The 11,576-nt window shown below is 46.0% G+C and overlaps 1 protein-coding gene across 1 annotated transcript; it reads left to right on the plus strand.

The window, feature by feature from the left end:
* Nucleotides 1-338: 338 nt before the first annotated feature.
* LOC119464114 (uncharacterized) lies at nucleotides 339-10,582 on the plus strand. Its single transcript, XM_037724955.2, has 4 exons — nucleotides 339-356; nucleotides 3,920-4,496; nucleotides 6,741-6,950; nucleotides 7,236-10,582. The coding sequence occupies exons 2-4, from the start codon at nucleotides 3,948-3,950 to the stop codon at nucleotides 7,956-7,958; spliced, it is 1,482 nt and encodes a 493-aa protein (XP_037580883.1). The 5' UTR covers nucleotides 339-356; nucleotides 3,920-3,947; the 3' UTR covers nucleotides 7,959-10,582.
* The last annotated feature ends 994 nt before the right edge of the window (nucleotides 10,583-11,576 follow it).

The raw sequence follows: 11,576 nt of genomic DNA on the forward strand, positions 1-11,576 counted from the left end.
TTACTATTTTAACTTTAGGTGAATGTTTACTACAATTTATATGGCCACTATAACTCGTGTAAGGGCCACACTTTTCCGTCGCGATATTGACGAGCCTTTCATGGGACCGGGCCATGTGACCTCATTTTTCCAACTACGCGTATGAAATCCGCCGTAAACCTCCGCGATCGCCTCCTCTCGACATCCAGTAGCGACGCGCGAAAGTACGCTGCGCGCGACAGTTCGCTGTTGAGCCCGATCAGAATGAACGCACGGGACGCGATTGCTTCACAGTTGGATGTCTTTTTTTTTAATATTGGCTGTCAAGTTATGGGTGCGGAGCTTACACGGGTGCGATCCTTACACGGATTTACACGGTAAGAATCTTCCTTCGTGTAATTGTCTTCTACTTCGCTATCACTAATACTGCTTCGCCTTCCCGGCCAAACTGCACTCTTTTTTTATTTTTTTAGTACTTTGAGCCCGAGTATAAGCGCTGCTGCGCACGACTTCTAGACTTCTATTTATTCTCATTTTGAGTGAATCCAGCTTGGCATCATTTCGGTTACTGAGTGAATTCTATATACAATTAAGGGGTTTCAGCGAACAGTTTCCAAAAATTTTAAAGGTGGCCTGTGGCAGATAGTACAATTCTAGTTCATGAGGTCGTCTACTCGAAGAGGCGGGCGTTACTTGTACAGAAAAATGAAATGAATAATCGACTATTTAACCAAATTAACCAATTAGGTTTTTAGCTAATTACCTTATGGCCCATGTTGCAATTTAGAAATTGTAGCTGTGGAGTGCGGATCCACTTTGAACTAATTCTCAGGCAAACACCAGTGTCGAGATATTAATTCTCTAACTTTGCGGAGAAATACATTGGTGTGCCAGTCACTTTCTCAACAAAACGTCGTTTTATGCATCGAAGCACAAAAGTATGAAAAGAACAAATTATGGTATTTTACGTGCCAAACCCACGATCTGATTATGAGGCACGCCGTAGTGGAGGACTCTGGAATAAGTTAGACCACCTTGGGTTCTTTAAGGTGCACCTAAATCTAAGTATACGGGTGTTCTAGCATTTCGCCCCATCGAAATGCAGCCGCCGTGGCCGTGATTTGATCCCGCCACCTCATGCTTAGCAGTCCAACACCACAGCCACTAAACAACCACGGCGGGTAAGCGCAAAAGTAACTGGAACGCCAATGCATTTCTCCACAATGTTCGGGAATTACCTCGAAACTGGTGCCATCCTGAGAATCAGTTCCTAGAGAATCCGCCTTGCGAATTCCACGGCTAGAATTTGTAAATTGCAACACGGGCCATAAGTTACTATGTTAAAAACCTAATTGGTGATTTTTTTAATTAGTCGATTATGCATTTCAATTTTTTGTGCAAGTAACGTCCACCTCTTCGAGTAGACCAGCTCATGAACTAGAATTGTGCTATCTGCCACAGGCAACCTTTAAAATTTTTTTGAAAGTGTTTGCTGAAACACCCCGTATTTATGGCCTCTGCATGCAAGAAGCGATGTTTCCATCCCTAACGGGTAAAAGTTGTAAATAATTAGAAGAGCTTTTTTTTATTTTATTTTGTCGGCAGTCGTTAGCATTGCCTACTGGAAAGAGAATCAATATTGAGACACATATCACTCACGTGCTTTTCACACGCCGTTGATAGAAGACTCTACCGAAGGGGTCACTGAAGTCTGCAGGTTTTTTTCAGGGTCAAAAAAGCACGCAAAGTAATTTGAAGTGAGGTGAACATACATCAACCTATTCATTTTCTAGGTATAGGCTATCCATTTAGTTGGATACCTCCTTCTCTTTAAAAAATATAATAAACTTTGTCCTTTGTATATATTTAAATATATTGTGTCTGTGCGTGGTGTTCTCAGCGGAAATTTTAAAAAAATGTTAAAGTGAGGAAACACGGATGAGGTAGCCGCCGATGGTGCTTCTAATGCGCTTGTCCTCCTATTGTCATAATTTGCCGAAATAAAGCGAAAGTATAAATTAAAAGCCGTGCACGTCCGCGCGAACAATGGTGCCGTAAGCTTTTAGCCACACCAAAAGTGAAAATGTGGAGGCACCGCAAGAGAATCCTCAAGTTATGTGGATAACAGAACTCCGGTACTGACATTTTAGGGGCGAGGGGGGGGGGGGGGCGGCTACGGATCTCCGGGGGGGGGGGGGGGGCTTGAGCCCCAGAGCCCCCCCGTAGTCGGCGCCTATGCCGTCTGGCATCCGTGGTAACCACGGTGTACTGTGGTAACACTTACCGGCGCTACACGGCCCGCAATGCGAAACTTTGGTTCAGTGTAATTGGGGTTTTCCCAGCGTGTATCATTTGCGCTGGCGACTTGAAATGCATTTGTTCGGTTCAAGAGAAGTATGTGTAGGAACAGCGTTGAAGCGACTACTCGTTGTCCTCAGAAAAGCTTTGCTTTTGCTGCTTCTATATATACGGCGCGAGACCTGCAAAGGTGCTATTGCCTTCTCGGCTATACCCTTCGGGCCTGTGCGTTACCGATATTCGTTTCATACGGTTTTTGTGGCCTTGGTGATTCTCGTAGTTATCGACGTTTTTTTCGTGCTGTGACCGGTTTACCCGGGGGGCTTGCAAGATTTTTCATCGGCCGTATTAGATTTTAGCGCTTTTTTGTGCCCGTACTAGAAGTATTATCTGTAGTCTGCTGTTTCCACGGCGACTGCCTAAGAGTATTAAATATGAGTGATTAAAGACGGAATCGTCATTTTTCCTTACCAAGCTCCTTACCATCGTTCGTTGCAGCAGGGGACGTGGTAATTTCCGCGGTAACAGCCTGTACGATTGCTAATCAGTAAAATTGCACTAAATAATTTTGATAATATTGCCCTGATGTGTATGTTAATCAGAATTGCTAGGAAGATAGCAGTGGATGAACAACCCGTTGTAAGAGCCGCGCCTAGCACGAGTTCCGAGAAATAGGAACCCACCACCGGTAGCGATATACATTGCTGCTCAAGCTAGTAGGTTTAGGTAGTGTGTAAAGATGCAATAAGAAGGCATGTTCACGGGAACAGGAATGTATTTCACGGAGCAATTTGAGTCCACCCTTCTCGTATTGGCGTTTCGCGCTAAATGTCACTCCAAAGCTGTTAAAAGGCCCCTTAACCGCTCCGAGATCGAAAATTTCCTAAATAATGACAGTTGTTTATGACTCTACAATGAATATGGAGCGGCAATAATTTTTTTATATAATTAGTGTGCTGTAATAGCAAAGTTACAGGCGCTTGATGGTCTAAAAGGCGGCGTCTGCACGTTTTGTTTTAGATTGAAGAAAAAGCGCTGAGAGAGCTAATAAAGCAGTACCATGATCTGATGAGGTGCATTACGTCTGAACTAAAGATGGGGTTTCATTTGTCAGCTTGGATCTCCAATTAACACTTCACCTCGCCAGATTTGCCTTCGGTCGCGGTTTTAGCCCGCAGAACTAATTTCATGCGGAATTAAGCGAGCCGTAAAGGTTTTATAATTACATTTCTCATCGTAAACATGGAAGTGGTGAAGATAAGCAACGAATATTTACTGTTATATAATTATTTGGTAAAGCGAGGAATATTTCGGCAGAAATAGGGAGACTCCGGTGGGGGAAATTCTGACTTTCCGGGTTCGCAGCCCTGCAATCAAGCCTCGTCTTCGCCATTGTGACATCGCTACGTTGACGTCTCATAATGTGCATTCGCCTAACTTCGTGTTTGCATTTTCCAACAACTTGTGAAGGATGTTTTCGAATTGCATAAACATTGCATTAGAATACCCCTTGCATATGATGAAAATCGACGCAACTGTACCAATCGCATCGTCCAATTTATAAGCACGGAGTGCTGTTGTGTGCTGCTGTCTGAAAACGTCCGCCGTACGAAATCTAATACTTCCTTTTTATTTCTTCCAGGCTTTACAGACTGCACGCATACTGTACAATGGAGCTCGTCAAAGAGTTCGGAGATCCCCTACTCCTGCTCATCGCTGAAGATTATATCGTTCTTAAACTAGAAACAGCATGGCCGCGAGACGTGGCTGTTCCAGAAGGACTCTCCCTCACTGATGACAAGGGTCTCCACTTGATCGCGAACCAAAAGTCTTTGGTTTCCGTAGCGAAAACTGCGTTGCCAGGCCAGGCGAGGATCTCCAAGGCACTGTTCAGCGGCTGTGCGTGCTTCGACTCCTCGGACGTCTACGCCCGTGCTGCTACCGAGCTGCTTCGTGAAACTTTAGAGATATGCATCGTGCACAACACGGACAAGGTGTACAAGCTTATTCGCATGTTTCCGAACGCCAGGATCCTGGCCTTGGTGCATGACAACTGCGCACACGCCTTGGAATGGGACGAGCCATTCAGGGACCCGTCCGCACCGCTGGTCGAGCGAAGTCAGCTTAGGCAGCTGGTGGGCAGCACCAGCCGCCTTAGCGAGGGCAGCCTGATGATGAGTTACGAGACGGTGCTGGCACTTCTCCGCACTTGCCCTGACGTGAGTGATGTTGCCACGGATGAAACTTGTCAGCGCTTTCCTAAGACTTTGTTTTCATACCTGTACACAAATGCACGACAAAGTGCACAAAGTGAAAGTCGGCGCCGTAGCTCTATCAGGTAAATTTAGGGATGCAAGAATAATCGGATGAGAAGCCCTTCAGTTAATTTTCCATGGAAACTACATCGAATATCTTTACGCAGTATTTTCACGGCTGATAGGAATATAGGAAAGAATGAGTTGCCAGACGACAATCTATCACATTTGTGTCTCCCTTTGGTCTCTGATCACATGCTGAAAGCTTCCCATAATCGCTGTTGCAACGGAATCGTGAGGCGGGGTTTGTCGGTAGGACTCCTACAGGCGCCGTAGTGTATCACATTCACTTACTTTTTTGCTTTTTATAAGAGTATTAAAGTTGCCACACAGTTAACTCATTTACAGCGTAAGCTGTTATGGGTTCATTCCAATTGCCGTTTCGGGTCGCGATAATGCCGTCGCCGGCGCCGCCGCGTAACCGCTATCGCCTGAAATGCGAAAAAAAGTACCCGCTCTGACCCGCTGTGTGGGAGTCGGATACTTTACCACTGAGCCACGCAAGCGCTTGCTATCAAGCAGCAGAAAAATTCCCTTTGAACGCACCCTGTAGCCAGGCGCAGACGACCCGATCGAGCCTCCGCAGTATGGTGGCGCCATCTAGTTAAGGTGCTTGCAACCGCCGCGTGCGACGAGATGCGATTCAAACGAGGCGCGCAATCAACCCTATCCCGATGTTAGCTGCGCGCCACGTATTCTGTGTACCTCTTCGGTACACGTTATAGCGTCTCCTCGCAAGGTACGAACCGCTGCTGAAGAAGCGAATCCTAGAGCTACGTGCGCGGCTACAACCAGGCATCATCGGGCTCAGCTGACTGCTGATCAGAGAGCGTTACAAGCCGCAGCTCGCTGTCGACGCCGGGCGGACAGTTCAGGTCGTTCTCGTCAAAATCGAGGCGAAGAGACTTTGCCGCGAAGACCCTGTTGTGCGTGGTGCCGAAATTGGAGCTACTCTTGCGCCGCTCAATCAACTTACGCTGTGACTGTGCTGCGTGTGCCGCGCAGGCCTGTGACTTTTTTATATTTAATTCCCCATTTCAGTAGAAAGAAGAGAGAAAAGATGTTTTTGTTTGATTGTCATCATTGTTCGTTTCGAATGGTCGCTTTGGCAAGTACTGTGGGATGTCATGAAAATCGAGTCATTTAGTTGCGTTTGTACTGCTCGCTCATCACAGCTCGTTTATTTCTTAAAGGTTATCAAAGAGAAACGATAAGATAGTTTAATCTGATAAATATGTTTCATACTTTTCTACATTTAATTTCGCTGTAATAGGATCGTTAATACTATAGACCGTAAAGGACGAGTTCATTTTTATTGAATATCCGTTCCTAACCCCAGCGATGGTAAGCCAACGTGAGTTCACAGACTTTATAATATTTTTTGTCGTGGTTTGGTTGTTGTGGCTCAGTGTAAGTTTTATGAAGTCGGTAAGTTCGGTCTTTGTTTTAAAATACAATGGCAGTCCATCTTATGCAGTAAGTATTTAACTGGACCCGAGCATACGCCGTTAAAATATTTGACGTCACAGTGAGCTGGTGCAGGAAGTTCAAGGAGGTGTCGCCGCCCGCCTACCGTTTTCGCGTTTCTCTCGCTTACCGCACTTCCTTTCCCGGTAAGTGTGACTACCTCTCCCTCCCGCCTTCCTTCTCACGGTGCCACACTTCTGCCCCTCATTACCGGCCGCACCATCCTCTCCAAAATCCAGTCACAATCGACACTGGTGCTTCAAAACAGGTCCGCACTACTCATACCCTCTTTAATTCCCCTACTCCTGTGCCATGTGGTTGAGGTCTCATCTTTTGAGAGACAATTACTGCACTGAATCTGCCCCACCTTTCACTCCCCAATCTTCGAAAAACCTCTACACCCTGCCCCCTTCAAAGGAAGGGTCGCTTTATTATGCGAGGTCTGTGAGCCACAGTGTGAGAATAATGGTAGATGGCGGGTGGTCTATTATAGTAACAGAGGGAATGCTAAAGAAAGAGAAAGTGGTTGAGTGCGAAGCTGTTTAGGTACACAAATGGCATTAGGATATTTGTAGGCATGGCATGTGCCTAGCTGACTCCGGACTAGGGTCTTTTAGACCTCCGGCAGAACACTTGGTCCAGTAGTGAAATCGGTCTGACGATGATCTCCTTCTTATGTAGGTGTGTCGCATCGACACCGGCTATATCGTGAATTGCCTCATAGAACCGCACGGCTTGCCCATCCAGAAGGAGCATCGGAGAGCAGAGAATTTCACCCACATATGGCTCCATTCTCGGGACTTGATATCAGCCGGAGTGTCAGTAAACCCAGCAGTAACAACTGACATCGCGGTCGCTGCGAAGAAGTTTCCATCTGTCCAGAAGTTGAAGGTAAGAGCTCGTCATGTCGAAGAAACAGTGGGAACACGGAGAAGCAACTTAAAGACAACGCTATTTCTGTGCCTTTAACTAATAACGCATGATAGTGCTGTGTCTGTTGTCCGTAAGCACTTCTTCAGCATTCGCTCTCTGTGTTGGCCATGATAACTAACCAAGTGGTCCACATGTGTATCGTCTACCCGTTGCGAAATCTTTCTGCTTTAAACTAATCTTCAGGGCATGTCCAAAAGCCGCATTTTCTAGAAGCGAACATAATACACTTCGCAAACTTTGCAGGTTGCTGTAGCCACGCCGGAAGCGCTCGCCAAGATCTCTGCGTTTCGCAACCTGCGTAGCCTCCACGTTCTCGCCGCTTCAAGTGATGCCTTCGCCCATACCGATTCTGTGCTGAAGCAGCTGCTGAAAAGCTGGCCAGATCTCGAAGAACTGGTTCTGGTGCATTGCAGTGGTCTGCAACTCTCGACAATTGCGAGGCTGTGTCCAAAGATCAAGATCCTTAAGCTCCCATTGTGCATGGTCTCCTTAGAGGAGATCGCAGTGGGCGCCAACGCATTCCGTTATCTGGAGCACGTCGAAATGAGTGTCCAGATCCTGGATGTCGCTTTCAATTCCTTGTTGTCTGCGACACGTTGCACGCTTCGCACCGCGCGTTTCCTAGACGACGACATGTGCCTTAGTTTTCTGCAATACTGCGTGCACCACGCTCGACGCCTGCCGTTTGCACGCCTCGAACACTTGACACTGAACACCAGTTCGTCAGTGCGTGCGTTGGAACTCGCACCAGGGGACCTGCACGAAGTGCTCAAGGTCCTGCCCGCGCTTAGGCACCTTGAGACTGACAGCTACGATCTGCGACTGTTCTTCGAGAATTATAGCGTTCCACGGGGTCGTGTGTCGTTGTCCTGGACTGGGTGCGTCTACTGCTCCGTAGACAAAGCAGGTAGTTCGTGGATTGACACCATTATACCCTTCATGTTGTCTAATTTGAGTGTGCCCTAGTAAGGAGTGCTCCAAAAAATTGTGGTGGACCGTATTCAGCGCGTGAGTGTTTTGCAAACGGGTGTGGGTGAGCATCTGCAGATGTCATTCTGCCCACATTACTCGCATCATTCTCTGTTTGCCCTAAATACCAATGGACACAAGAACCTGCACCGGACATTTCCTTCTTCGGATGTTCTCACCGACATACAGGCTCGGTGCAGCAATGTCTTACCACGCAGAAGTTTTTTGCCTCAAAACATCCTGTATTCCTGGGGCTAAGTGACGGTTCACCAAACATTTCAACATGTTATTCCCCTCACATCTTCCAGCTTAAATAAACCTTTGACTTCGGAACTTCTTGGGAATTAGTTCCTCAAGCATAACTGCCAAACTGTCCCGAATATTTTTTGATGTTCACCTATTTCGGCTCTTGTTACGAATGTTTCGTCCAGCTTTACGAAAAATAAATTCGGTTCTCGAGAAAGTTTCAGTCATTGGTCTCCGAGCCTTCGGTTGGAAGTCTTCTGATTGTAAAAGGATGCCAGATGGGTAACAGCTTTGAGAACGTTTGTACAGACGCATTGTTTACGCAAAGTCTGCAAAGTCGCTGAAAAAGTAACTGAACTAAAACCATTGTGTTGCCTGTCGGTCTCTGCAGTTCAATGTTTGCTGCTGCTTGTGTACTCAATTGGCTGAATGTAATTTGGACAAAGGCACTGGGAACAGACGAGGGTAAACGCTACTACTAACCGATTATTTCCAGTATGCACACCACCGATTCATAAGCTCGCCCCAGCGCACGCGTCACGCCACTTCATATAAAATCGTGACGGCTTATAATCAAGAACTACAGCATGTGTCACATACATTTATTCAAAACGTCCAGCACCAGTTTATGCAACGCAGTTGACGCCTAGCTTTGCAGATCAGAAATGCTTGTTAATAAAGGAAGCTTCCGAAGCCAACCAAGCCGTAATTCTTGCAGACTCGCCTAAACATCCTGTTTTTCCTGCGCCTCGCATCCACACTCCGTAATATGGGCAAGCAAATCCGCATGCTTCGCGCACGTGGTAGGTTCCCGCATCTGATGCGGACACATCCCACGCGTCAAGAAAGGTCTGCCTGTTCATTGTGCTCATTGTAAAATTATCGAATTGGGTATTACTTATCACTGCAGGGAATCTGCGCTCACGAAATCGTGCCCGCATCAGATGCAGCTTAGCTTTGATCATGTTCGCCGGCTTTTGGCAGAGGGCTTCCCTAAGTCCCTTCTGGTTTCCGTGGCTGAATTTCCCCTACAGTTGGTGAAAAAGAAGCTGGGAGGAGGGCCCGACGCGTAAGATTTTGTAAACCCTCCAGAAGGTAGCGAACAGGCATCAAAATCCTGTGGTGTTCGTGGCCCCTAACAAGTTCTCCAAGGTCTGTCAGATTTGCAATGACAGAAAACGACGTTGCCAAACGAGGATTGAATGTCCCTTCGTGGAGTGCTCGTCAGGGGTTGTATATTCTATGCACATGACGTATGGTAAACTTTACATTGGACAGACAGGACTGTGCGCTAACGACCGACTTCGGGAGAATGCTCCGAAGGTACCGACAACTATGTGCATTTGGTCGCCCATATTACGAAGTGTGGATGCGAGGTGTGGTTTAGCGATTCCAGAACTATATACAGGTCAGGTAATACGACTCGGTTGGATTGGGAGCCTTTGCTTATTAAAACGCATTCTGTTATCTGCATAACCGAGCCGTCAGCTGCGTTGCACAAGGCAGAGCTAGTTTTTGAACGCCTGTACATGACGCGCGGTAATTCTACAGTAATTGTACATGACAATCGGGGTAATATGAAGAAGTGGTGTTACGTATGCGCTCGGACGAGCGTATAAATCGGTGGTGTCTTTATGAAAATATGCAGATGGCAGTAGCCTTCGTCCTCCTCTGTTCCCTGAGTATGTGTGCAAAATTTTAGCGCTAAGCTTTTCAGTCAACATGATAGCTAGACCAACTATGACAACAGTCAGTCCTTTGTGTAGTGAGTGCAAAGTTTACAGAAATTTGTGTTATGCAGCCTCTTCTGCTTCCACCTTACGCCCCTTCCCCCCTTGGTGTTGTGTCCGCATGATTTTACGAATCTTATGTTGACGGGTGAAGGTAGGTCATGGGTTAATTGAATGCTATAACGGTGGAAATACCTCGAATGATGCTGGTTTTGACAACTGAATAGAAATGTAAAATGTGTACATTATGGCTTGGAAGTATGTCAGGAATACTATACGTAAGTAAAGTTCTTCGAGAACCTCACACACTCTTCGGGGACTTCGTACATTTCTGTAGGGCTGGGTCTCTAACCATTTCTCGCCAACTCGGATCACTGTGTAGTCCATGGTCTAATTGTTAGTTTTAGGCTGCTGTGCTGACGAAACGTGGTTTGAAACCAATGGTCGGACCTATTGGATTTTTGGGTATGTCCCAGTGGGTATCTGCCGCTCATCGATAAACCTCTTTGACGCCTACTTAAATCACTCTATGTGCTACTAGGTATATGTTCGCTCTTCAGTAAACCTCTTTGACGACAACTTCGGTCACGTACCCGTCTATGTGCCGATCTTCAGTGAACCTTTTTGATGCCAACTAGGGCCAATAGACAGTAAACCACATGTGTTGCATTAACATCCATGAGGTGTTCTTGGTTAGACCTAGGACACAAACATGAGACGTTTTTATCCGTTTTATAAGATTCTACGTTCCCAAAACCGACAAACGGCCGTTACAATCATAAGGCAAAGTGGCGTAGCTGTAATACCTGGAGATAGATAAACGGGATGGGTAAGGCAGGGAGGTTAACCGGACAAAATTTTGGTTTGCTACCCTGCACTGGGGAAAGGGTAAAGGGAAAAGAAAGATGCGAACAACAGCTGAGAAAAGGAAAAGAAAAAAGAAGGGTAGTGAAGGGGTTGTGAACGTCCGTGAGAACTACAGTCTCTCCAATAGGCCCCTCGAACGTAAAAATCTGGAGTTTTGAAACGTACTAAGTGGGATGTTTTTATTAGCTGCACCAATCTTTTTTTTTTTGAAATTGCCATGGGCAAATAGCACAATCCTAACCTTTCAGCTAAATTACCCGATGAGGCAGCCGTTGCTTCTACGAAAAATCAAAATGGTTAATTGCATAGTTAACATAATTACACAACTTGTATATTAACTAAGTACTTTACGACACATATTAATCTGCGAATAGTCGCTGGCAGCTTGAAATGAATTCTGAGGATGGCACCGGTTTCGAGATATGCGCCATCAAACTTGCGGAAAAAATGCACCAGTGTTACACGTACTTTTTTAAGGATACCCTATTTTATGCACTTAAGCACAAAATTTACTGGAAACCATTGCGCTTCGTCGGACACTTCGAAAATTATCTCGAAATTCGTGTAGTCCTGAGAATTCGCTATAAGTGCATATGCCTTGCGAACTCACCGGCTACAATTCGTAGATTGAAATATATGCAATAAAGTAATAAATTAAAATGTTTGATATTTAAAATAGAAAGCTATTTAAATAGCATTTTGATTTCTCGTAGAAATAATGGCCGCCTCATCGAGTAATCTGGCTCAAGGGTTAGAATCGTGCCATCTGCCA

This window comes from Dermacentor silvarum, chromosome 9 (assembly GCF_013339745.2).
Source record: "Dermacentor silvarum isolate Dsil-2018 chromosome 9, BIME_Dsil_1.4, whole genome shotgun sequence".
Classification (NCBI taxonomy): Eukaryota; Metazoa; Arthropoda; class Arachnida; order Ixodida; family Ixodidae; genus Dermacentor; species Dermacentor silvarum.

Excerpts from the sequence above, each read along its gene's own strand:
- LOC119464114 (XM_037724955.2), top strand. The coding sequence starts at position 3,948 with ATGGAGCTCGTCAAAGAGTTCGGAGATCCCCTACTCCTGCTCATCGCT. Across the intron at positions 4,497-6,740 it reads TTCTCCGCACTTGCCCTGAC|GTGTGTCGCATCGACACCGG; the intron begins GTGAGTGATGTT and ends CTTCTTATGTAG. Across the intron at positions 6,951-7,235 it reads CATCTGTCCAGAAGTTGAAG|GTTGCTGTAGCCACGCCGGA; the intron begins GTAAGAGCTCGT and ends CAAACTTTGCAG.